Here is a 27,440-nt window from a genome sequence, read left to right on the forward strand (position 1 = left end):
CCGCTCGCGCGCGCCGGCGGCCCCGCCCCTCCGCGCCCATTGGCTGCGGGGCGGGGGCGGGGCCGCCCTGGAGGGCGTGGCCGCCGTCAGCTGTTCGCGGCGCGCCCGGCGGCGCCGGCCGCACTTTGGCCGTGAGGAGGCGGCGGCCGCGGCTCCCGGGACGCCCCGTCCCTGCGGGACGCCTGTCCCGATTCTCGGTGAGTGCCCAGAAAGCCCCTTCGCCACTGGGGCCGGCCGCTCTGAGCCAAGTCTCCGGTCAGCGCGGCGCCGAGGCCGGGCGCGATCGTGACAGGGAAGGGGGTTCGCCTCGGGGCAAACCCCCGCCCGGCCGGTTCTGCCCGGAGTCCCGCGCCTGCGGGGAAGCGAGGAGAAGGAAGGAGCGGGCGGGCTGGGAATGAGCTCGGCTGGCACCGAGAAGGCAGCGATTTGCTGATGCAGGCGGTGGCTGATTCTGCAGGCAGCGCTGCCCCTCTCGGGCCGTCCCGCAGGGCTCGGGTGTCTCGTCCTGCGGCGCTGCCCGAAGGAGCCGCGTTTAAACCTCTTGGCTGGGGGCACATCTGCGAGGCTGGAGCCCGGGCGGGGAGGAGTTAAGGGCGGCCGGCGGTGTCGAAGCGAGGCCGGCCAGCTTTGTTTTGGGACGCTGGCACGCACGTGTGCGCTAAGCCCTCCCTCCGCTCCCGGCCCGCCGCCTGTCAGCGCGCGCGTGCGGCGGCCCCGTCCGGCGGGGTTTGGCCGCTGGCTCGGGCAAGGAAGCGCCGTGGGTCGGACACGGCGCCGGGGACGCGCGAGCTCCCGTGCCCGTGCGCCCGCCGTCGGGCAGAGCCCCAGAACCCGAGCTGTCCAGTGTCTGCGGTTCCCGGCGTGAGCTGCGTTTGGAGGGAGTGGAGGGAGTTTCAGTGAGTTGTAGGATGAGTTATCCTTCACGCTGCCTCGGCATTCTCTCTTCGGCATTTCCGAGGAGCTCTTCAAAAAAGGTCGGACTGTATTGCAGGAGGTTGAGTTAAACTTCTTGCTCTCTAAACCCTCTTTTGTTCAGTGTTTGCTCTGTGCCTTTGCTGCACTTTCTTTGAGGAATGCCCCAGCGGGGCTGACAGATGATCATCCATGAGTGCCTCTTGGGGCCCGTAACTCCTTTCGGTGTGCTTCTTTAAGCCATGGATAAGAATGCTATGAGTGCTGTGCCACTGCCGTCATCCAGCAGAGCTGGACCAACTGTGGGGCTGGTACTTGTTCTGCTCTGAAGACACATTTTTGGGAGTTGTTGCTCAGCTGAGTGAACTGCTGAGATGCAGCAACTTAAATAACCATAGTGCCCCCAAGTTAGAGTCCTGCACAAATAGTTCTTGCACTGCTCAGTCCCTTTGTCTCCTCTAGAGTACTGGTGTCCTGAGTGCTGCTCGCCTGGGAGGAGATGGGAGCACCAAGGGCAGCGCTGAACACATCCTTATAAAATTATTATTAATGTCTCCTTCAGGCCTGAAATTCCTCTTGCTAGTCTTCCATTCTGTTAAATGCTTCGCAAACCAGAGCAAAGGAAGAGACATGAAGAGTTGAATTTCACTGCCTTGTTTGGAATTGGGTGGAAATCCTGGAGATGGATCTCTTAGGAGTCTGTCTTCCAATTGGGTTAGATGCACAGGTAACAGTAAAGGGACTTGTGGCATTTTTGGTAATTCTGCTTCTAATTGCTTTATGTTTGCAAAGAACTCTTAAATAATGATTTAGGGCTTATGGGGGTTTTTCCCCTCCACCATATTAGTCCAACTCTGTACTGTAACAGAGCTCAGGAATGTTTACTGTGGCAACGACAGAAGTCCTGCTTTAAACACTGAGACCAGCAATGGTTTTCTTTAGTAGTAGGGTGAACCACTGCAGTGACAGTGCATGTAGGCTTGAGGGTAAGAGGGGTAAAGAAGTGACTGCATTGCCAAGTTTGGGACATGTCTTAAGTTGAGCTGAGGGAAGAAATGAGAAGGTGAAAGGAAAGTTGGCTCTCCCAGTGACAAGTAATGGAGAGCTTCACAGAAATGGCTTTGCCAGCTCTAGAGTTTTGCAACCGCTGGGTTTTGTTAAAAATCTGGCCTTGCAGCCTTGTGATTACAGGAGTTCTTCTTCAATAACCAATAGGTAGGAAAAAGTGAATGAGGTATATACCATAAAGTTCAAATACAGCAGGCTAAAGCAAAGCAGACCCCAAAGAAGCTGACTGGCCACAAGGCTTTTGGAAGGATTGGGGTTGCCTTTTAAAACAATGTCTTTTCAGTTTCCATGTGCTGAGAGGTTGGGGGTTGGCTACCTACTTGTGAGCAGTTGTAGAATTAGAGCTGTCGGTGGACTGTTACATGTGTGAACTTTGTCTCTCTCTGGCCCACCACTTGAGGACTTCTGGCATTCACCACAAGGTCACTTGCCTCTCCTGCTCATGCAGATGGGCAGCACTGGGAGGGAAGTGTGGTAAAAACAGTTATGTTTTATTGTTGGAGCAGAAGGCATTATCTCCTGGACAGCATTCTTGCTGTGTCTTAGCTGTTTCCTCAAATGTCCCTTTATTGCAGGAGCAATGGATCGCCCCAGCTACCTGGAAGAGGACTATTCTAGCCTGGATGGGCTGGACGATGACGTGTTTCACTCTGATGACTTTGGACTTGCAGGTCAGCCTGGTGAGATGACTGCAACTGGCTTTTTCACACAGAACCAGTCCTACAGCTGCCTTCTGGGGAGGTTTCAACTATTCCCCCTCACACACTGCTGTGGTCCCGGTATCAGGCATCCTGAGCAGCAGGACAAGGCAACTCAAACACTCAGCCCGTCCTCTTCCAGTCAGGATGTTATGTTGCCTTGTGGAGTCACTGAAGAGCCACGGAGACTCTTCTATGGTAAGAGCACTCCAGTGTCATTAGCTTTGCAGCAAGGAAACTGTCCCTTTAGTACTTCCCCAATCAAGCAAGGTTTCTTTCATTAGGGCATGTTATTAAAGGACTGAAATTATTTTGCTTTGGTCCAACTCCCTCAAGAAAGACAGCTTATTTTCTTACCTTTGCTTGTCCACTGCAGGAACCAGGCACTTGCTCATTGCTTCTACTGTCTTTGATATTCCCTCTCTTTCACTTTTTGGCTTTATTTTATCACATTCGATTTTACTGCTAGATGTTCAAGTGCTCACTGTACCTTATATCCTACAATTTGCCTATATTTTTTAACTACTACTGGTCTCATCTGCATAGGAAGTCTCCTAGAAGTTATCAGTGGAAAGAGGGAAATGCAAAAAGTTAGAGCTTTTAGGCTCTTTACCAGAGTTAAAGTTGTTGAATAAATAGCATGTCCACGCAGTATTTTACTAGCAACTGATGCGACACCATTAAGTTTTGTGTATCCAATTCAGCTTTAATTCAAATCAGTACCACTAAATGCCAGAAAACTGAGAAAAGTCTGAGAGAAAAGATATTCCAACCTCTAAGAGGAGACAGCTTGAGGCAGAGATCTTCTAAAACTGCAAAACTGTCATCAAAAAAACCCAAGGACTTGACTGAACTATAAACAAGCAAAAAGAACCAATTGTAAGATCCTGCCACTCATTTCACTATGGGAAGCAACACAATGCTCTGCTTAATCTATATAAGTCTATTTCAAAGCTGAGCAAATGTTTTACTCCATGATTACAGTACACAGTCATTGTTTGGGCTTCAGGAACTGGACTTTTACATGAGTCAAAAGTTTAGGATTATGTGCAGCTCTTTCCTACATGAAGCGTACTGAGTAGAAAAGGTAATCTTCGCACTGGACGAATTACTCTTCTGATCTCTGCTTTGTAGGGAATGCTGGTTACCGTTTACATGTCCCTCCAGCTGGCTTTGGGTTGGATCCACACCTCCAAGAGGAACCTCAGGAAGGTCAGCAGGAAGCACGTGCTGAGGTGCAGATTGCACGGAAGTTGCAGTGCATTGCCGACCAGTTCCACCGGCTCCACATACAGAGGGTAGGGTGTCTCTGGAGGGGAAGATGGGGATTTACCTATCTAAGAGTGGTATTCTAGAAGACTGGCTCCAGGCATCAGCTAAGTGGGCTGTACTTCCAGGTAGCAGAATGCCAACAGCAATAAAATGGCAGGAGTATCCTGATAGATTTTTGCTTATGCTAGATTGCTGGCTCTTCCTAAAGATTGGCAAGGTGGAAGGAAGAGAATGTGTGGGATTCCATTTTCTGTCTGGGAAGGTAGCTATTTTGTGTTAGCAGCTGCTATTCCAGCTCTTCCAGTTCATTAGCAGCGGGGTTTATGAGGCTTTTCCCAGGGATCTCCTCCTTTCTATTATAGCTTTTATTCCTATTCTCCACTTTCGTCACCACCACCATCTTCTCTTCTGTGGAATAAGTGGCCATCTGTGGCTTATATCAGCTCCTCATCTTGGAGATAACAAGAAGCCTAGAGTCTGTTCTGACACTCCTTGTTGTCTAAGGGTAGTTCTATGTAATGTTATAAAGTATATTTAGATCGTGCTAGACTTGCTAGCAGCTCCTCTGTCAGACAGTCCTAGCTAGCATCTCAGACTTGTGAGTAACTTCCTCACAACAAAAGACAGCTGTAAGGTGCCATCAGGTCTGAAAACCACACTCCAGATTCTTGATTTTGTTTCTTAAAGAAAAAAAAGAAAAGAAAAAAGAAACCCTGCTATTCAAAGAAACAAAATAACCATCACCCCCCAAATCCCTGATTCTTTCTTCCTTGCCCTCCTTCCCCTGTTGAGTAAATGGAAATCTCAGCCCATGCAGAGCTGGTCAGAGGTTGCAGAGGTTTGGCACTAGGTAATAGTTTGCCACTTCTATGCAAGCCCAACAAGGAGAGTGTGTATCTGCTTATATATGAAGAAATTTTGCTGACTTCAGAGGGGGACAGAAAGTTTGTCTCACTCCAAGTGAACTGCTGCTCTGTTAACTGTGGGATCTGTTGCAGCCCTTCTCAAAGGTAAGTGAGGATCTCTGTCCTGGCCAGAGAATTTGGCTTGTGGCTGGGCAAAGGTTTGATCCTCTCTGTGTCATCTGAGACATAAGGGAATTCTGCGACTCATCTCCTAATAGCAGGAGGATTAAAGAAACTGTAAAAAGAATATTACTCTGTAGAAATGTAGATGGGGCTATGAACGTCATTTAGCAAACTGCAGGAATAACGAGTTACCACGAGATTTTTAACACGTGTTGTTTGTGGTTGAATGGGGTTTTCCGCGGTGGCGCCTTTTCGCCAGCGATAGCTGCAGACCCCACTCCCTCGCCAGGCTCTCAGAGGAAAGGGAAGGTTTAACCATCCCGCCGGAGGAGCCCTGCACTGAACTGGTGGAACTGGTTGTAACTTGACCCCTTTCATCTCGGGGGAGTGTCCATATCTGATGTCTGTGCCTTGGAAACGCGTCCAGGAGCTCCCACCCGAACCGGCCCCACTAAGGCTGCCCGGGGTCGGGCTCCTTGCTGGCCCGGAGCTCCCGGTGCCCGCCCGGCCCCACTGCCAGGGCCGGCGGCCAGCCCGGCGTGTGGGAGCCGTAGTAAACAAAGGCGTCCGGCTGCGCTGGGCGGCCCGGCCCGGCCCCTGGGGCCCGGCAGAGGAGGGGCTTCGCTCTTTGTTTGAACTGGAAGAGCAACAAGTTGTAAAGGGGGCGGGAGCGAGGGCCTTTGGCCATTTGAATTTGAAAACAAAGCATAAGGAAAAAACACCCAAAACAAAACAACCTGAAAACTTAACTTGAGGACGGAGTAGTTCAGCCAGTGGTTATCCACAGCCTGACCCTGGGATAGGCCTTGGCATTTGGATCTGTTAAGGGATTCTTTCTTGTTTGTCAGGAAAACTGAGTACTGAGCCACATATTGGTGTCCAAGGCACTGTTCCCCATGGACTATTTTGTTGTCATGCCCAATCCCTTCCCTCCCAGCCCTGCATGGAGGATTTCCTTTGGCTTTTGGCAGAGATCCCCTGTGCAGAAGCCCCTCTATCCTATGTGCAATGACTTTTCCTAGCCCGTTGCTGAAGAAGCAAGCGGTCTGCCCCTGGAGACACGTGAACTGGTTCACAATGTGCTGTGGTTTGGAAGGGGAAGCCTCTGAGACATGAAAAACTGGGCTTTCGTTTATCTTGCTGTGAAACTAATCCCTGATTTGGATGCCCTGTTCCAGCTTGTCTCGAACATTTGGTCAAAACCAACTTTCCAGAGTGGTGTCTTGAATCAGATTTAAAATACCACAAAGTTAGTCACACCAGTGTGGTCTTGTGAAGTTCCGAGAGAGAGCAAGCTGGTTTTCAACAAGCTGTGCCTCTTTTCGGAGCCTACAAAACATCTTATCTGTGAACCTGGGAAAAGAAAACATGTGTGCCCTTTCAGTGGGAGTTAGGAAAGACTTTTAGTATTGGAACAGTGCATCCAGTTAGCTCAAGAGTTGCCCTCTCATGGGTCTTGAGTTCTGTGAGACTCTCCAGCAGTTCAAGTATGGTCCCCATTCTCCTGCTGCAGCAGCAAGTCTGTGTTGACAGAAAACTTGCTGGTTAATGTACATCCCTGGCTGAGAGAGAAACTGAGCAGGCAATAGCTGCTGAGGTTGACGTCACTGAGTTGTCATTGGACTCAGCTGCATGCATGGTCTAACCCCATCCCACACTGGGAACCCTGGAGAGTCACTGTTATCTCTTCCCTGGGCTTCTGGAGCTAAATGGTATTTATTCTGTGGTTCTTGGCTATACAAAAGATTCTTGGGTATGCATCTTGTAAGAATAAGAAAGTTGGCTGCACCTATGCTTGCTTTTGGCATGTACACCATTTCCAGAGTTTCATTTCCTATTAATATGTTAAACAGAAAAAAGTAGTTTAAAACCTGGCCTTTTCATCTTTAGAACAGTGCTAGAGCAATAACGTGACATTCCCTAGAACTCTGTGGCTTTTATCTCGTTAAGATGCTGAATTTATTGTAAGAGGAGCTTGAGCAACCCTCTGTTTTCCTAAGTAGCAGAGCCTGTTACAGGTTGATCCAGTTTGCAAAAGTTCTGCAGAATGACATGCGAGACTCATCTGTGTTTTCTTGAGTTCTTTACTACCTCTTACCTGATTGAAGCTGTGTTGCTTCTGGCAAAGTTCCCCCGTTGTAGTTTTTTCACCCTACCCCTGGAAAACTAAGCTAGAGCCAAGCCGTGTTTTCTCCAGGAGAACCCAGGACCTCCCACCTCCTTCTTGGTTTGGAGCAAGTGTGCCTTTGCCTGTGAACTGCTTGCTGTAGCCCAGTCTGTGGCTGAGCTTAAAGACTGTACTCTGAGATTATGGAGAACAGAGATGAGCTTCGGGGATCTGCTGGTTGGTTGGCTGAGATGTGCTGCCCACACCCCATATGCCCAGGCTGTGGCAATAAGTGCTTGGGCTCTGCTTCAGGTCCTGAGTGAACTAAAGTTTCCTTGCCTCGAGGAGGGGCTTCAATCTGTGCTGAACCAACAGTGTATTTCACGACAGGATGTGCTGCTAGCTGGGATGTGAGTAGACAGTCAGGGACAGCAGTGGCAGCAGCGTAAAGCCACCCCAGAGGAGCACAGGGTTATACAGGGGTGGGGTGGATGACACTGTATATCAGTATCACACCCCTTAAGTTTGACTTGCTCCATTGAGACACTGGAATGCTACAGCTTTTTTCCAAATAAAATAACTCTTTTTAAGCAGGCTGCAGCTTTGAGAGGACTACTTTTATTGCATCTCTTCTTCATGGAGATAAGATCACTTCACAGGGGATAAAATTGTCTCTTTAAGAGCCAAGGAGTGGTAGCCTTGAACAGTTCTGGGCTCAGGTCCAAGCAGAGCCACTGACTTGCTGTATGACCTCAGACAAGTCTCTTGACCTCCTTGTGCTTCAGTCAACCCATCTGGAAAGCTTGGTTTAAAAAAAGCTGAGCCTCAATGAGAACCAGATGCTGAATCAGAGCTGAGCTTTCTTGAGTAAATAAGTGCATTACAAACAACAACAAAGCCCCTTTCCAACACATCAGGAATCCTGCAGTTGATTTGGATATGCTGACCATGCTCAAAAAGCCTCTGTGGATCTAGCTATAGAAAATTTTGTTTCTCTGAATTCCCCAGTTGGTTCAGCAAATAATTCTCACCATTGCTGCAACAGGCTTGAGCAGCCTGTGGAAGACAAATGCCTGCATCCATACTGGCTGTGGGCAGACAACTAGGCATGTACCTATTTGCCTCAAGCTAATGACAATGACATTTCCTCCTATCCAGGAGGAAATGTTATTTTCCTTTGAAAGTGAAACCTGTTACAATTTGCATATTTTTTCCCCCTCTGTCTCTCATGAGAGTTATCAAAGTCTCCTCTGAGACACTTCTGCTTATGCAACAGGAGTCTGCGTCTCTTTTCGGAAAGTCATTGGCATGAGAGAGTGGGCACATAGTGCTACATGTGCATCATTTATCACAAACTTCATCAGGCTTTTCTTCATTGTTTATTAAGGGACAACCACGGAATTTTTAACAGTTGCTTTTTTTACACTAGTATTGTTTGCAGGAAACCATTCTTTATAATGACTTTATGTTTTAGGAAAAATCTTCAGAAAAGTTTCCTAATAATGTAGTGCAGAGGCTCAGACTGTCCTGCGACTGAGCCTGTAGCACCGGCAGCTCCATACTTTACTTGTACCTGCAGTCTCTTTGAGACTTGGGTAAGTGTTTTCATTCTTTTGTTTCCCTAGCAGGTCAGTATGTTTCAGGATCTTCCCAGCTGGCTAGTGCTTGCTGGTCCCTGCTGCTGCTGTGCACAGCAGTGGGTCACCTCTTCAGCTCCGCTTTCTGCACGTTGCCCATCAGCGCAGGACTTGAATCTCCAGCTGAGGATGCAGGAGCATGGTGAGGGAGTGAACTGCTGAAGTGAGTGAGCCTGGTTTAGAGGGCAGGGGGTAGAGTGAGTGTGAGGTTGGGAAGACTGAGATGTAAAACAAAGTTCTCGTGGGCTACAGAACTGGAGTCCTAGGCTTGAGGAAAGGAGGTTGCTATAGGGGGAAGAAGAATTCTTATGGTCAGTGGTGTCAGAAACTTTGATATGAGGAAGTGGAGACACTTTTTTGCTTAATGTTGTTAAATTTTTTTTTTTTTTTTCATTTTGACCAATAACAATGAAGGAAGAGGTGGGCTTGGAAGTGCACCTTCCCCTATGCATACAGATGATACAACAACCTATTGCCCCTTGCCTAGCACCCATTCTGAAATCCTGCTGCCTGTGGAGCTGATTACTTGACATTTAGGTTAACAGAAACTTGCTGGACCCTTTCACATCTGATCTGAAATGGTATTCTTTGGTATGTTAAGAAACTGAGAAAAGTACATAGTTATGCCACTGTATAAATCCATGTTTCTCCCATATCTTGAATGTTACATGCAATTCTGCTTTTCTTCTTCCAAAATGATGCAGCAGAATTGCATCTCTGAAAAGGTTCAGAGAAAGTCAAGAAGGATGATGGAACTTCCATATGAAAAATGAAAAAAATGGGCTAGGACTGCTAAGCCCAAAAAAAGACACAAAGCAAGAGGGAAGGAATATTAAACAGAAATCAAAAGTGACATGAAGGAGATGGATAGACCAACTTCTCCCAGTACAAGAACTAGGAAAAATCAAGTCAAGCTAGTAGGAGCCAGTTCAAAGTAAATGAGGTATTTTTTTTCATAAAACAGGTAGCTCTGTGGAGTTCCTTGTCAAGGCATATTGTGCATCCCAGTGCTTTATCTGGGTTCAAGGGGAATCGAGACAAGTTTATGGCCACTGAAGCAGACATTAAATAAACAGAAACCAGATCTGACTCGGGAAGTCCTAAGCTCAAACTAGTTAGATGCTGAAAGAGTATTAGGGGGACCTATTGCATGTACTTGCCCTCAGCTTTTCCTCAGGCAGCCACGTAATGCTGCTGTTGGAGGCTGGGCTATACAAACTCTTGATGCAAGTCACATACAACCACTGTGTATCAGTTAAATAAAAACCACAAAACTTTTGCATCAGCCTAATCTAGCCTTCTTCTCCATGCTTTCAGCTGACAAGAGATTTAAATATATTATGGGTTTGTTCCTGCTTAAAATAGGGGATAATGTTAAAAAGCAAAACTTCCTGCCTAGCTCTGGTAGAGGAAGTGGGCAGAGGATAAGGGAGCTGGGTGGCAGGAGAGCCCTGCAAGCTCTATGCAGTGGTGCACCGTGAATCCTTCACCCTGCCAGACACAGAACTGCGCTGTCTTCAGGCAGTACAGCCACAACCTCAAAAGACCAAGGCTGCCCACAATAAAGAGCACAAAACAGTTCTCTGGGACAGCACAGGTGAACGGTTTTGCAGTATTTCTAACATCAGTGCAGTGACGTTAATGTTCAGTGCTGATGTTTCTCCAGTACAACCCCTGTAGTCTCCACAGGCTCTTTTGCCTTTCCTCAGCTCTCAGAGCACTTTGCCGGCTGTGACAGTGGTAACATGCTTTGCCCTTGTAGCAGTGTGACAGCTGAGAAATTATTTTTCAATTAAGAAGTAATACCCCACTTCTTTTTTAGTGTGGGAGACTAGAAAATGCAGGTTATAACTTGATTTAGATCATGTAAAGATTGCTCACTGGAACCCAGTTGTTCTGCCTCCAGTCCTCCGCTTAGGTTGGTTGATCTTATTAAGATAGTGCCAACTCCGAGGGGGATGATGAGATGTTTGGACTGATTATTTATGGTGAGGAGTGTGTGTTTGTATTTTACTCAATTAAATTTTATGGTGGAAAGGCAGGAAAGCAAGTGCCCAAGTGCAGTCCTCCTTTGTTTCAAGCCACTGAGGAGGAATGTCCCACCAGCCTTTTATAGTCTCCATTTGGTTTTTTTTTTTTTTGTTTCTCCTCGATAGCTACCCTTGCCAATTTCAAAGGACCGGACCACAGCAGAACAAATGGCGATCCAAAAATAAAAGTAGTGAGGCAACTCCTGCTAACCCAAGTTAGGTTTTCCCTGGTGCAAGGCTGACCTGAGGAGGTGCTGACCCTGGGCTGGAGCCCCCGAGGGCCAGCGGGCCCCGGAGGCCGGGGCGAGGAGGAGCGGGCGGTGCGTGCGAGGGCCCGGCCGGGCCGTGTTTGCGCTCGGCGGCTGTGTTTATATCGCTCGCTAAATTTAGCCTCTGAGTCATCGCCACTGCTGACGAGAGACTGCGCTGCCCGCAGGCGCCAGCCTTGCACCTGCCCTCCCGCCGCCTCCCCGCGCAGCCGGGCGGCCCCGCGCCCCCTTCCTTCCCCCCAGCGCCAGGATATTTTTCCTGTAAAAACTTTTAAAGTGTTATTTTAACCAAACCCCGAGGCAGACTTTAATCACTAGGGGGGGTCTCCGCAGCAGTGAACAGTTTTGGGAGCACCTCCCTTCTGCTGGCGAGGAAACGGATGCCAAACAGGTCAGTGGGTCCCGCGGCCCGTGCACGGCAGGGCATGGACGCGGTGGGCTGTGGAACAGCTCTGCCCCATCATATGCGGGCTGAGTCAACAAACCCGCCCGCTCTTGCTGCTGCCGGCCGTCGCTGGGTGGTGTGAGGTGTCCTCTCCTGGGCATCTCTTCCAGCACCCTCACCACCACCACCCCCCAGAACATGGGGGCGAATCCCCCCGGACCTCGTACCACAGGTAGAAAGCGGTATCAGGTGCGGCTCTGTGGAAATGCAGGTCCCTTATTTACGGTATTTGTGGAAAGTTAGCCAGCGCCCCCCCCCGGGGGGAGGAGCAGGAGGGGAAGGCCGGGGGCCTGGGAACGCGGTGGCCGATGGTTGCCCTTCCCAGGTTGCCGTCAGCTGGCTGTTACCATGGCGGCTGTCTGCTTCCCCTTCCTGCCCGCTCCGGAGAGGAAAGCGCGAGTGGCTGCATGTTTGTTTTTGAACTACAAGAAAGTTGAGAAAGGGCTCACCTGCGCAGCTGTGCCGGCAGCAGGTTTGGGGCAACAGCCGTCGCCGTTTGCTGCTCAGACCTAGCGCCTCAGCAGGAGTTCATGCTGCCCCTTGTGCTTGGGCTGGGCCACCCATAAATGGGTTTTGGGGGCCTCCTGCGCCCGGTATCCCTTCTGCAGCACCCGGTCCTCTATATCCTCTCTCCATAAACACGTGTTGCTTATCTCGATGCAAAGTCTGATGGAGCCTCATGAGAAAGGAAGCAGTACTTGAGATGACACCTCCTTCTACCACAGATTTAGTCCCATGTAAGAGCTATTGCAAGCCAGAAGGGTGCAGATCCCCAAGGAAGATCTCTCATCCTCCTCTCTGTGTCACCACAAGAAATCGTGCCCCTAAACTCCTCTTTCATTTTTTTTTCTCTGTTACTGTCTCATTTTTTTTCCTTGTAGTTTTTACACATGCATTATTTTTTGGTCATTAGGAATCACAGCTGCAAAGATTTGTATTTGACTTCCACTGGCCTGCATTTCTCGCTCCAGTGGGGGATACCTTCTGTAACCTCTGTTGCTTTGGGGACTGTGACTTTTTAGTCTTTCTAAGCTAAAGCATATTTTGTGGTAGCACAATATGCCTCCAGCCACCTGGCAGCCAAAACAGCCTTCAGAGATTAGTCAGCAACTGCTCCCAGTGTGCAAGTATTTTTGTATTCAGTGAATAAATAAAACCCCAGCAACTTGTTGCTAATACTTGTATTAGTCATTAAAGGAAGAATGATGTTTTTACGTACGCACATGCTATTATTCTTCTTTTGCTCTAATAGTGCCATTATGACCATATTAATCCTTCTAGTTAAGATGGGATCAGAATATGACCCTTAACCATCTGGAAGCTATGAAGCAAAGTCAGAAGCTGCCTGTGACATCAAGAGGGTAGACAGGTACCCTGCTGTGTATGTGATAAAAATGTACCAGACCCACATACAATGTGTATATGATGAACATATTCTTTACTTTTTTAAGTAGGGATATTAATGGCATATATGTATCAGGTGGAAAAGTAAATCTTACTCATCTTTAAACATTTATGCTCAAGGATGCACAGAGCTGTGTCAGAGGAACAGCATTTTCTTTGGGGTGCATAACCTGTCCTGATCTTCCCTTGATCACCGCGTCCAAGGGCGCAGCAGGAGTAAAAAGTTTTTGATGTCTGGGTGCCATTTGGCAGATATATATCTGTGTGCTTACAGTGTGGAACCTGTATTAGGAATTAATTAGGGGGAGGGAATAAATGTCGGGTCACTCATGTCCCTCTTTCATTTGCTTCCAGTAAAAGTCTTGCATGTTTTTTTGTGCTTGTTTACCAGTATTCTGGCTTTTGGTTCAGCATAGTTCATGGAATAGGCTTCACTAATGTGTACTGTTGCTGCAGAGGACATTTTTCCTGTAAAATGGCCTTTCCTTGTGACTCATTGAAGCATTCATGTTAACGCTTCAGACAGACAGTCTCTTAAGGATATCCCCTTTAAAAAGCAGCAGCTGCAATAGGAAATGGTTTTATGTGTTTCCAGCTTTGTGTTGACTTACTGTATTCACAAGTCTAGTCTTCTTTAGTTACAGTTAGTAAAGAGGGCAAAAGGGGCTTCTTTCCTTCTTGGGAAGGGAGCCACAAAAGGGTCATTTTGTCGCTACCGCATGGAGATGGCAAACTCTTCGTCCCTGATACTTTTGTGCAGTAGTGACTCTGAGGACTGAATTATTTTGATAAGGGACAAATTGGCAGTGAAGCTTAGGGAAGTTATACACCAGTGTTGCAATAGTTATGAGTCTTAAAAAAATGCCTCAAAACATATCACCTATGAAAAAAAATAGTTACTAAATTAATGGAATCACTCGTCTTGGTTTTCTGTCCTTCCTGGTAACTAATTTATACCACACCAAAAAACCCTCAGACTTGAAATATTTGAGAATTTTGATCTTGGCAGAGGCGTGTCTGGGGAAAAGATACAGAAACTTGTGAAATGGACATTTTCTATTTCTTTCCATAAATTGTTTACTGCAAAAAACATCTGCCATTTCCATTCTATGGTTCTTGTCCCATATTGAATTAGTACCACCGAAAGCAGATCACCCCAGAAGTGAAGCCATAACTCTAAAACCTATTAGCTAGGCTTGCTGCTGAAGCAAGTAGTCCCATCTTGCTCCTCTTCACAAGCCACCTTTCTGTTGTCCTGGCACAAGCATCAGCCTGACTACACGATGCCATGGATTAGGATGACCTATTCAATAGTAAAGGCAACTTATTTATCAGATTATTTCTGGCCTTAATCATTATCCGGCTCTAGTTCACTTTCCTGCACTGCTATAAGGAGAGGACAGTATGAGTGGGCTGCTTCAGTTGGCCAGTGAAAGTGTGTATGGGATCACAGTACTGTGGAAGGAAATGTTGGCTGAATACGGACCCACAGAAATACAAGCAAGCTCTAGGTACAGGAATAAAACCTGGAAAGCTGCCCTCAATCTAGTGCTTTATTTTTTCACTTCAAAACAAAATTAATGGTGTCAAAGTCCTTCAAAAAGTTATTTGAGATGTTATGCTTCTTATAAGCAGGTGAAAACAAGGGTAAAGTATTTCCTATTCTGCTCTTGCATGGAAATCTCTTTCAGTGTCTTAAGCAAATGTGGGAAACACTTTTAACTGGAAAAGGACAAAAATGCTGTACAAAAAGGGGCTTCAAGAGGCAGTGAAATAATCACAATAGCACATGAACTTAAAAACATATTAGAGTTTTTCTCGCTATTTGTCATACCCATCCCATTGGTTATCCTTCAGGTCTGTAATCTGTCTAAAAGTACAGCTCTAAAACTCTTATTTACAAAATAAAAACAAAACCCAATACCTTCCTCAAAAAGCTCCTCCTCTTCAAAAAAATGGGAGGAGCATGAGCTCAGTCGTTCCATTGTGTTTTCCGGAACATGGTGTCCTTTACCTATCACTGCAAAGAGCAAGTAATCCTTTTCTCCTGAGGTGATGAAGAATTTGGAGGAGACAGAATATTTGGAAAACTGTTAAAAGCACGAAGCGGCCTCCTACATGAAGTGGGACATTAATATGGGAGTTCTTACATGTGTATGCCCTCCCAACAGTGTGGTATAGTTGAAGTTGTACATCCCAGATCAGCACTGCTCTTGTCTGCCTGCAAATTAACCCACTTTATAAAATTCCATGAGAGTTTCCATTAAAGAGGGCCCACCAGTGAAGCTGAGGTATATTTCAAGTTTAGGATTTCTGTACCAATTTTTAAACATCCTTTTGACTTTCCCTTACTAAGTCTCTATAAGACATTTTTATCCTCTTGGCTGCCAATAGAATAGAATAATCTGACAAAGCAAATTGTCTTCAGAGCATCTGTAGTATGTTTGTCCACTGTGCTCTCCTAGCATAGTTCCCTACTTGTGGAAACTGCAGAAGGCAACTTTATGCTTGCATGCCACTTCACTGTCATCCTACCCCAAGGAGCAGTCTGCCTTAGCTGTAATAGCGTGATAAAAACAAGATATCTAGATGTCATAGGGACACTGTGGTTCCATGTGCACGTTTGAGCAGGTTTGGGAGCGTGGCTGTATGGAGGAGTGTGGCTGTATGGAGGAGGACGAGAAGAATCTCTGGAGTTTGATGAAGAAGGACAAACCTGGTCAAACTGAGATACAAGTAACGAAACAGAAAACATCTTGCTTTTTGAGATCAAATTGGGTGTTGTTTTTTTTAACTTAGCCCTAGGGGATAGTTTATAGAAGATTGTTTTCACCTGTAAGCCTAGAAATGCCTGGGCAGTCAGGACTGATTGAACCCGGGGCTGGTTACTTTGAAAGAGGTGATAGCAGGCTCTAGAGCCACTGTCTGTGCGTTATGCTCCGAACACAGTGCTGTTGAAATGTGTAATGGGATCTGCGTAAACTCTTTTAAATCCATTTCTTCTACATCCACTTTTAAGTCTTGAGGGTAAGAGTAATGACCCACTGCTAAGATGCAAGATGAATGCAGGTTTTCTGAAGTCTGTTTTGTATGTGCTTCTGATTTAAATGGCACAGATCTACTCAGGCTGAAATACAAACATAATTTAATGACTGTTTGGGAGGGCTTTGAAGAGCTGACATATCTCCAATACACCAACTGCAATTTCAACTCTCTCTTATTTGTGATTATGTTGTTGCCTAAAATGGGAGGAAAAAATTCTCCAAACAATATTAGGTATAGATAAGATAGAGAGCAGCTCTTTTAATGAAGGCCGCCTGGGGTTAAAAGATGGCTAAACTGAAGCTTCAGGAATGTGGCACACAAACTGTGAGAAAATAACAGTCTAAAGTGAAAGAAAACTACAGCTACATTAAAATCTACAAAAAGCTAAAAATCTTAAAATTCTAAAGCATCAGTGTAAAAAAATGCCTTGCAACCGTGTTGTTCTGCCCTGTTGGGCTAAGCTGAGATGAAACATCTTGTTCATATAATGTGCTTCAGTGCTCTTTTATGAACTTCTCTGCACTGAGACTAAGTTGTTGGAAGCCAGTCTTCTGTTTCCTTGTCTGCTGGGGATTGGGGAGGGGGGAGAGGGGGCGGAGATTTGGGCTGGTTTGTTTTGTTTTCCAGAAATTATCATGTCTGCTTAGCAAATATGGAATTCTGGATGAGTAAATGAAGACTGACTTCTAACAGAGGGTTGGTTATTGAGGTGAAATAGTATCCCAGGTTGGGCAATGTAAAGAGAAACCCACCTGTTTGTATGAGATGCCATTAAAGTGCAGGAAGGTGGGGGTATAATCGAGGCCACTTTTGCAGGGTTATTACTATAACAAAAGGAGGAGCAGTGTCCCTGTCCCAAAGCTGCATTATATAGTCTGGTGTCCCCCTGAAACTCAACTCCCATGTTTCTTCCTTGACAATGGGACCTGAAATAACCTCTTGGTTTTGGGTTTTTGTGTGTTTTCAAGTATGTTCTTGCTTAAGGTTTAATTGGCTCCAGTCAGTAGGAAAGGGCTCCAAGGCTGATTATTTATGGCTTACTGTCAAAAGTGGCTATAAAAAGGGCAGTATTATCTTGGAGATGCTGGGAAGGAAAATGTGGTGGGGGGAGGGTGGGTGGGGAGTGTGTGTGTGCACGAATGTGTTTTCTTGTACTAGATGAAATCAGAGTTTTGCTGTCTCAGCAGTGTGGTTTAAATTGAAGATTAACCCTTTGACCTTCACGGTGTCAAATCACTTACAGATGGATCACCAGTTATATTTTTTCTTTTTTTTTACTTTCGGGGTGAAGGGGGGGCTTTTTTTTTTAAAAAAAAAAAAAAAAGGTTGTTTGTTCATGCAGCTGGGGCTTTTGAAAGGCTCAGAAGCCAATCTGATTAAAAACAGCACTTGGCTAAACTCTGCAAAATCCTACAAGCAAAAAAAAGTTTAATCCTCTTGTGCACAATGCATAAAGGGTCTGCTCTTTTCTTTTTGTAATGTTAGAGCTACAATTATTTCTGGAGAACTTATCATTTCCCTCTCTCCCCTCATCCTTCGCTGCACCCCCTTGTTATGCTGATGGGATTAAAGTGTCTGCTCTTGAAAAGTGTAACTGAGTTGTTATTGGAAAAGAGAAGTGGTATGTTGCAATTTTAGAAATATAAATAACCTTGCTCCAACTGTTCTTGTCTACAGCATCAGCAGAACAGAAATCAAGTGTGGTGGCAGCTTTTTCTCTTCCTACACAACTTGGCCTTAAACGCGGAGGCGAACAGGAACCACGCTGGGCAGAGGTGAGCTTCGCCCGCCTGTTTCAGGCCGCATCCAGTCTGCAGGGAGCACTGAACAAACACTGGTTCGGGGGCGAGACATTGCACACCGCCGGCCGGATGTGAGGACTCTGACTTTCTGATACTCGTCTTCAAGTTTGGGTGTTTTTATGGACTCTTCTTTGCTGCTGTCTGCCTTGCGAGGCAGGGAGCTCTTGTCCAACACTGTCAAAGGAAAGCCAGAATGTGGGTGTGTTTGGTAAAGCTTGCTGCTGGTTCCCCGCACCGGTGACCTCTGTGCAAGGGAGGCTTCCTCTGCCCTGTGTATTAGGTGATGGTAGAGTGCAGGAGTGTCATTTTGGCTGCTAGTTAAAAATTATGCTAGTTAAAAATGATGCCTGGGATTGATGACTAAATGTACTTTGGGTATCTTCCAGAGCAGAGATGCTCAATGCCTCCACATTTTTAGCAATGAAAAGCATTCAGGTAGCTTAAATCCATGGGGTTACTTGTTTTCTTCATTGGTTACTGTTTATTTCATTTCACCCTCTGTGAGAGAAAATCACAAAGAAATCTGACCTCTTCAGTCATTCCATTGGGCACCAGTTGCAGCTCTCTCACATGAAGTTGTTCTTTGTTGTTGCCATCAATAGAAAAAATTAAACCTTCCTGGAGTTGCTGTTGACTAGTAGTTTCTGCTACTGTTTGCTTCCAGTTCAGTGTTCTCAGTGCCCATGAGCCAGCATGAAGCCAAAAACCATGCAATATGACACAAGCGTCATTCTTCTACAGTGCTAATGTATATGTTTTTACTAGTTTTATGATGGGTGTTTATTTTGTTTTGTCTTTCTTTTCTTTTACGATAGTGTGGTTGATCAGGAAGGCTTAGATCCCAGGCATCCAATGGTTTTGCTTCAGGATTTGACAGGGAAATTAATTAGTATCTAGTCTGATATGTACACTGTACCAGCAGTCTGTCCATTACTCTACTATGCGGTGTTTGGAGGCTGCTGTAGGCATATATTGACTAGCAGCAGTAATATTACTTCAAGGGAGATCTTCTAGCAGTTCCCAGTTTGTATGCACTCAGAAGTTTGTCCATATGGCTGACACTATTGGACCAGCACAGGGAAATTAACCTACCAAAAGGAAGTAGCTTTAAATATTGATAGCTACTTTTCTGTAGCCTAAAATATATTTAGTTCACAAACCCAGTGACAACTAGGGTAAAATGCAAACAGAAAAGCAATACAGATTTTTTTTTTTTTTACCATTTCCATATTGCCACTGCACCTTGTTCTATGTCTCAGATGATACAGGCAGCGTGAGGCAGAGCTGTCCAGAGAATGGCTCTTCAGTTGTGTTACAAATGTTGACTGCAGGTGTTGAGAAATCCTTCTGCTCTTGGTCCACTCTGAAAAATAAGCATTACTGTACGGAAGAGTAGTTTACTTGCACATACTCTTTCCTTCTCCACCCCTCTCTGCATATTCTTCTCTAATTTATGCTTTCTCTAGTAGTTGTGTAATCTTATCATTGCACTGTAGTGTCTGGTAACAGTTTGCTGAACAGAGTTAAATTTGGACCTTCTCCCTCTCTCCCAGCCCTATTCTCTTGATTTGCATCCTGCTCTACTGTGGCAAAATGTACTTTAGCTCTCTGAAAGAGGTCCCTGAGCCTTTTTCACTTTCATATACTCACAGGCACTCTCTTTCAACATAAGGAGAGTTTATGTGAGAAAAACTTTTTTTTCTCCTTTTATGTTATTTTTCTAGCTAGAGCTAGAGTAATATGTTTGTCCATGATGGTTAATAATTCATGTAAATGAATCTCAAGTAATATTTTGTGGGGTGGGTTTTATGGAGAGGGAGGGTGGGAGGGTTTTTTAGCGGGGGTATTGTTTTTGGTTTTGTGTTGTTTCTTTAAGCATGTGCACTACAGAGCTACCCGGAGTGATCTAAGTGATCGCTGTTGCTGACTTTGCTGCAGCAGTGTGGAAGCCACTCTCTGCCCATGTTGACAGAGACGAGGCTTTCCATACCTTGCTTTGCACAGTCTGCTTGATGTAAACGCTGGTCATTGGAGAAAGAGGACTTAAATGGTTGGGAAAGCCTGAGGGGTAGTGCAAGCACAGACTGAACTAGGGACTCCTGAGGAGCTGAATGTTAAGGAGAAGACTCTTAAATGAGAAGGTCTTTAAGAGGCAGGAGTGCAGAGGCTCAGGAAGCAATGTAGCAATGCTGCCTCCCTGCATGGCATGCCCTAGGATTGTGATGCTTGCATTTTCCCACTGGTTGCCAGGACCCCTTTATCAGGAACAGTCAATGCTACATCATAACAGCCCTGCAAACTATAAAAATTCAGCAACTGCTTCTGACACTTAAAAACCATTGTGAGCTTTCCCCTTCCCCTCTGCCTTGACTTGATGGCCAAACAGGCTAATAAGGCCTGTCTTCTGGATCAGTAAGCTGGAAAGATAGGTCTGGTACTGGTGCTTTCTGTTCTTGTGACCCAACCAGTTTATCTAGGGCAAGACTCTTCTTAACATGGAGAAACAAGTACCTGAAATGGTTCCTCAGTCAGGCTGCCTCAATAGAGTCATTTGGCTCAGGGAAAGAGACATCTTTGCCAGTCCGTATTTCCCAGACTTATCAAAATTGGTCATGCCAGGGTCTCAAGTTAAAATCTACTTGAACAACAATACTTCATTGGAGACATAGAGCTAATGCTAGACAAAGGCCGACTTCCTGCAATATGCGTGTTGGTTACTGGTGCCAGAGATTTACAACCACTGATAATATATTTTAATTATATTTCATATCTGCATATCTTGGAGAAAGGAAGTATGCTCTGTCAACCCAAAAGTCTTACTTTGGTTCGTGTAGATTTGGAGGGGCAGGCTGGTTATTCAGATATGGAAAAGCAACTACTTCATACTTACAGTCTCACTTACTTGAGAAAATAGTGGGAAAATTTCACACATTTAGTAAAAAAAAACCCACAGATGCACAGCACCCATGTATGTGTCTCCCATTCTCTGTTACTAAGGCCCCTTGAGCACCCACTGAAGAGATCTTGCCTGCAGAGTAGCTATTGCAGTGTAGCCATGGACATATGTCAGTTATTTGGGGAAACAGTTCCAAAGAACATGGCTTATATCCTGCTGGTGAACGATTATGCTCAGGTTTTTAGGTATTAGTTCGTTTTGGTGAAAAGAATGGGACACTGTTTCTCTCTGTAAGACTACAGTCTAACAATTTAGAAAAAAGAGTTGAATCTTTCTTCTAAAACAAATGCCTATTTTAATGAACAGTTCTTAAGAAAAGCTTGACCTGCTGTCGATGGTACCAGCAGCCTTGAAATATCTTGCTTCCCTTCCCCAGATCTCCCAAATGGCTTCAGACCTCACCTCTCTTTCCTAGAGGGATACCATTCTTCCTATCCCTTCCCGACTGCCCACCCTTTTGAATATCTTGTAGCCTGCCCATTCCAGGATCCTGCAAGCCTGGTGCTAGTAGGGAATAGTTAGCTTTAGTTTTATTTCCTGCAGTTCTTGAAAGCTGAGCCAGTAATCACAAAGTGACTGCCCAGGGATAGCTGCAAACTGCTGCAAATAGGATACAACAAAGGCAGGGGAGAGGATGAAACTGCATGGAAAGGGCTGCTGATGGATCTGTGTAGGGCTGCAGCATTCTCTCAAGGTGCTGATAATCCCTGGTAGCACTGAATTCCTGCATAACTGATCACATATCTCAGTTTAAATAGCTGGTTGTTATTAAATATTTGTTGGCTAAACTCTTGTTTGAGGAGTCCTGAAAGAAACTTCCGTATCATCCTTTGTTTTGGAGCTGTGTATCAGCAAGAGAATAGAGGCGAGGAACCTAATCTTTCTTGATGTAGAAAGGGTGATTGCAAAGGCATCTTCCTTTCTACTGGCTGTTTACTTTGTCCTCTCAAGCCTGGATATGGGCAATGTGTGCATGTGAGGTTACTGCAGTGCTGGAGTTGCTCCATGGCAGTCACTGGAGCTGTACCCAAGGTGGAACTTCATTCGGTGTGGCACTTGGCATTCTTTTGGGAAACAGCAGATTCTGACCATTAATAGACTAGGGAGAAAGGTTGCTTTTTTTTTAAAGAAAAAGCAAAATTACTTGAGGCAGTTATTGCAAAGTGGCCCTGTCAACTCTACAATTAATTCCACCCTTCCACTGCTAGTCCTGTCCCATATCTCTGCTGAACTTGTGGGAATGGTGAGACTGTGACATGCTGAATGGTGTGCTATGTAAAGGGAAAAATAGAGAAAGCACTCAGTATAAGTGCTAGAATCAAAGGAGAATGCAGATTTGTGGAGGTCTTGCCTTGTTTTGCCAGCAGTATTTACTGCGGGATTGTAAGTAAAAGAACCATAGAATGCCCATTCATATTCATGGGAGCTCTGCACATGAGCCGAGCATTATTGAGTATTAGCATAATTTGACTACAAAGGTTTTAATAATGTCTTTCAAAAGAGTCTGTTTTTCAAACTGGCATTTGTGATCATTTGCAAAAATGCCTACCTGTTGCCTTTGTTTTAGCAAGAAGAAATACCTCAAGGAATTGATAAAAGGTCCTAGGACAATCTTTTACAGTTCCTAAAGACTTCAGTGGTCTCTGTTTCTTTGGTTTGCATGTGTTCACGCAGGTGTTACACAGCTCAGTTCTTCTCCACCAGGAAAAGCAGAAAAGACCAAACACATCAATGCACTGGAATGTAATTGTGTGTGTGTGCGCATGTATGTGGGTGTGTGTTCTTGAACTGAATGCAGTCTGACATCCCCTACCCCTTCTTTCTTCCACGTGCCTCACCTTCCCCCTTAGCCACAGAAAGGAGGGTCTCTTCCTGTGAATCCCATGCTGGAAGTTGGTTTCTGGGAAGCAAAACCTAATGTCTGTGGGCTGTTTTTTAAAGCCATGTTTCGGTTCTGTCTTCAGACTCTGTGCTGCCTTTGGGGAATGGAGGGGTGGGAAGGGTAGATTCTTAAACTGTTTTTAAAATCTATTATGGAAATTTTGCATGTATAAAGTTATTCTTAAATCTAAAGGAGTCTCCCCAGTTTGTGGACACAGCTCCAGGAGAGCATCATCACAGATTCCTCAACTCAGTTTTTGATCAGACTATTGTGAAAGAAGTATTTGATGACAAAATGGGGAGAGACTAGTGCATTGGAAAAACAACATTGTCAGGATCTCCTTAAATACATGTCAGAAGTTAGGCTTGTAAAAGGGAAATTTCAAAATAACCCGAGGGATTTGTATGTCTGTTTCCACTGTGTGCATTTGAAAATCCTGCCACTAAATTTGAGTTTGGGTATGTAGATGTTGGGGATTTTTTTGGTGAAATTAATCATGTATCTCTTCTGTTCTCTTCAATGGTATGTAGTACAGTCTCCCATGTTTCTAGGTGAAATTCACTGATGAAAATACTGTGAAATATGAATTCACATTTTCTTCCCCCTTCTTTCATGCCTCCTGCTTCCCGCATGACTTTTCTACTTTGGTGGGATACTTTAAAAAAAAAAAAAAAAAGGCTTGAGAGTCCTTCATCTGGAAAACAAAAAGGGTAAGGTGAGCTAGAATTTGCAGTGTACTTAATAAACTTCGCCTCAATGAAGGGTTTCCCCATGACTTCTGATATTCACCAGAATATGATACTGTCCTGCTGCAGAAGTAAACCCGATGCTCTCCTGTGAGATTTCTGTCTGGATTAGTCCTGAAGTGCACACACCTTCTTTGCCATGGACTGAGACCCAGTGAGAATGTAGCATTTTGTTTATTCTGGTTGTGTGCCTCCAGGACTCCTGCCTGTACCAATGGTGACTGGGCAGAGCTCCTTTTGTTTTTGTATCTGTGCAGTATATTTGCTTTGTGCTTTCTTCTTTGGTGCTTTTTAATACTTTAATACTTGGATTTTTTTTTCTAATAACTGGTACAATTTTTAATAAAATTGTTAAATTCTTTGTCTGTGTTCTTTGTTTTATTTTCTAATGGATGGAGGGCATTTACACAGCCAGCCCATTCTGGAGTTATCCAAATCAGTGATAAAATTTGTGTTGTTCAACTTTGAAAATATCTGGTAGATCATTTTATGTGCACCCTAATAACAAGCCCTGCAACAAAGACAAGATTACCTTTCCAGATTGGACTGCTTTCCTAGGGCATAATTTGATTTATAAAATAGTCTTTCAAGAAGATATATTCCCATGCTTGGACAGAGAACTGCTGCTCCTTGGAGTTGCACGGTTAACTTGCTGCTTCAAATCAGGAAGCTCTTGTTAAGACATACATGAGGTGCATCCTCTGAATTTGCAAAATGTGAACTTTAATTGATGACTGCTTTCCTACTGCCTACGCAGGTACATTCAAAGGCATTGAGGCCTTGAGAATAAACACTCATTGCTTGGTAATCCGACTAAGGAAGTATGGTTCTCACTGGTCTTCTGACGTAAAGGCAGCAGAGGAAGGTGGTCGTGGCTTTGAGAGTGCTTGTAGAGTGGTAATGACTCCTTCAAACACAGCCATGAGAACGTCTCGGCCATCCCAGGCACAGCAAGACACGTGTTTTCGTAATCATCAGGCCTGTCCTTAAGTTTTCCTCTGTTCCGATAAGGAAAACCCACCTCCATTAAGTAACAGTAGTTAACCTGGGTGGAGCAGCAATGGTGATGTGTGTATCGTGAATTATTTATAATTCCTGGTCAAATTCCTTCAACCACATTCCTCCTCCAGTGCAATGCTGCCACAGTGTTCATGGGAGGCTTTAGGGAACTGAGTTAACAATCCTACCCGATGTTAAGTTGCCTCGGCTGGTGTGTGCATGTTACAAAAGGGCCTTTCATTCCAAGAACACATGATGTGTATGGTATGAAAAGCCACATGTGCATCTAAGACCACAGGGGGAAAAAGACAGTTTTTCTTTTCATTGTATTAGATCTAGTGAGAAGTGTGTCCCCTGGTCAGCCTCATGTGACCATGAAAGAGGCTGTTGTAACACCCTGATACGAGGGGACAGACATGAGATTGACTTAGATGGCAGGCTTGGCTCTGAATTTCCTCATATTCATGTGGTTAAATTCTCACCATTACTTAAACTCTCACTCTTAAAAGCTTTAATAATTCTTGTACCGAAGAATGGCTTTTAAAAAAGGAATGGTTTGTAATGCTACCCCAGATGCACCTTGCTCAAAGCAAAGGCAAGTGCACAGATGTATGGACAGCCTCCCTTCCTTTGAGATCTCCCAGATTAATCTTGGCTCTTTGGTTTGGCTCTATCATGACCTGCTGTCTGTCACTCACCTGTGACAAACGAGACTTAGGAAAATGGAAACATTTTCAGGGTTAGGCATCAGGACCAAACACTACAGGCTGGAACATTCCTATTGCAACATTAGTACAATTTTTTTTGTGTGTGTGTAGTTTGAAAGAAACTGGATATCCTAGAAAATGTGCTTTAGAAAAGCTTTTTTTCTTAAAATACTAAGCCTGCATACTAACAGGGCACTTTCAATTTATTTCCAGCCATGGCCCCTCACTTTCTGTGCTAACATGACTAGCACTTTAAGAGAAAATTAGTTTTGTTATTAACTTCCTAGCTGTATGCTGTAGGGACAAGGTAAAAAGTTTAAGTAGGATTACTGCTTCAAGGAAAAAATGTTTATCAAGAAGTGCTCAGCCTGTCTCGTTAAAAATAATAAAGCACTCTGAGGACGAGAAAGTTCTTTGGTTGCGCAAGCTACTGCATAAAGCACTCTGTTTTCATGACTCCTGCTGCTGAAGTTTAGAAGCCACTATAGTGTATGGATTGGGGAATATTTTTCAAGCACTCATAATGTTGTTTTTTGGTGCAGTAAATGTGCCAGTACTCAGTCTCTGCAATGTATATGCAAGCTTGGAAACAGCTCTACTAAGCAGCTTTCTCCTTGTGCTCTCATACCTGAGTAATTCAGATAAGATACAGCCCCATTTCCTTCTTTTGCTCACACCCCCCACCCCCATTTCTATTTGTGGAGAGATAGGGATAGAGAAGGAAAAAGCATCCTGAAAGCAATTTTTTACAGATTTGGGAGGTTGGTGTTAAAATGCAAGAGCTGCAATTGTTTCATTGTTCATATCGCTGGTTCCTGTTGAAAGGTTGAACTGAAAGAAACCTGTTTCCAACAGGAATCTAACAAAGAGCGGACAACAGTTTCTGGTAGCGAGTTGTCTTCCACCTGACATGATGCATGGTACCCTAACACGTATGAAGTCTGACAACAAACCACCAGGCATGACACATTGACATCAGTATTCATATTCCTCTCTGTAAGTCCTTTAAATCTTGATTTCTCTTAAATGAATTATGTTCTCTGTAACGTTCATAATGGACTCTTTTCTTTCTCCATTAAAGTCTGTGTCAGCATTCTCCTTCTCTGTGTTTTGCCTGAGGGCTCTTGATGTATACAAAGACTCCTCTGTTTTCTGCTCTTAGTCACACGCTTTCACTCTTAACCTCAGTGCTATAAACCAAACATCCACCCACTATGGCTGGAGATGACCCTGTTTACGTCTGCTGCTCAAATCACGACAGCAACAGTCATGAAACTTTGTTTTCATGGACACAGTTAGCTCTTAATCAGAGGACAATGAGGCTTGACTTCTTACAACACTGCAAGTTCTTGCAAAAATTTCAACAGAACTAAATAGTTGGAAAAAGTTAACAGAATCTGTAAAGAAATGGCTTGTTTCAATCATTTTACTTCACCACCTTTTTGAATATGATTCGTTGTATGTATGTATATGATTCGTTGTAGCAGTCCACTGTGGTATTGGAACATACCAATTCAATCTGAGACAGCAAGGGCACAAGTACCGAAGTGGGGCTTATGTTAACATTTCAGGTCTTGCCATAGTGATCAGCCTGAACCACAACTCTCTGCAATGCCAGCAGTGAGCGTAGAACAGCAGGATCACCCACACCATTGAGAAACTCCCATTTTTGGATGCCTTTGCTAGCAGACTTACTGCCATGACTACTAAACAGGGACTGTTTGAGAGGACAGCTCTTCCTAAGGAGACCACCAGCCCACAGGAAGCTTGGTGAGCAGTGACAGGTTTGAGAAGATGAGAGAAAGGGGCAGGAACACTGCTAATTCAGTGTGGGACAACTTTTTTTTGCAGGTGGCTCAAACAGGCTGTCAGGCTGTAGCCAGGTTAACCTCTGTGCAAACACAACTGGCCAAAGTGCGTACTGGGAGCAAAGTGCAATTCTCCTTCAGGGGCTGCTGCTCTCCTGGCTGGGTCTCAGGAGGTGCTGCTGGAGGCAGAGCCATCCTGGAGGAGGGTGGCTGCTCTGAACCACCCCCTGCTCCCCATGGTCACTTGCTGCACTCCACCTTCCTTGTTGCAGAATCACAGAGTGCGTAAGGTTGGAAGAGACCACAGTGGGTCATCTATTCCAACTTCCCTGTTCAAACAGGGTCATCCTAGAGCACATGGCACAGGATTGCATCCAGACATCTTGAATATCTTGTGTGAGGGAGACTCCACAACCTCTCTGAGCAATCTATTCCAGTGCATGGTCACCCACACAGGAAAGAAGTTCTTCCTCATATTCAGGTAGAACTTCCTGTGCGTCAGTTTCTGCCCTTTCCCTCTTGTCCTGTTGCTTGGCACCACAGAGAAGAGCTTGGATCCATCCTCTTGTCACCTTCCCTTCAAATACTTGCAGATAGTGATGACTTACATCTCAATCATCTCTTC

General features: G+C 45.0%; 1 protein-coding gene across 2 annotated transcripts; it reads left to right on the forward strand.

Moving 5' to 3' along the window:
- The first annotated feature begins 123 nt into the window (after positions 1-123).
- Positions 124-26,093, forward strand: BMF (Bcl2 modifying factor). Of its 2 annotated transcripts, XM_032690706.1 has the most exons (6): positions 124-197; positions 1,475-1,639; positions 2,556-2,876; positions 3,813-3,976; positions 17,593-17,690; positions 25,863-26,093. In XM_032690706.1, exons 3-6 carry the CDS (start codon positions 2,561-2,563, stop codon positions 25,978-25,980), a joined length of 696 nt encoding a protein of 231 aa, XP_032546597.1. In that variant the 5' UTR covers positions 124-197; positions 1,475-1,639; positions 2,556-2,560; the 3' UTR covers positions 25,981-26,093. The 2 variants fall into 2 exon arrangements, with proteins under 2 accessions (XP_032546597.1, XP_032546598.1); XM_032690707.1 differs by lacking the exon at positions 1,475-1,639 and having other exon boundaries at positions 137-197.
- Positions 26,094-27,440: the final 1,347 nt, after the last annotated feature.

The sequence above is a fragment of the Chiroxiphia lanceolata genome, chromosome 6 (assembly GCF_009829145.1).
Source record: "Chiroxiphia lanceolata isolate bChiLan1 chromosome 6, bChiLan1.pri, whole genome shotgun sequence".
Lineage (NCBI taxonomy): Eukaryota > Metazoa > Chordata > Aves > Passeriformes > Pipridae > Chiroxiphia > Chiroxiphia lanceolata.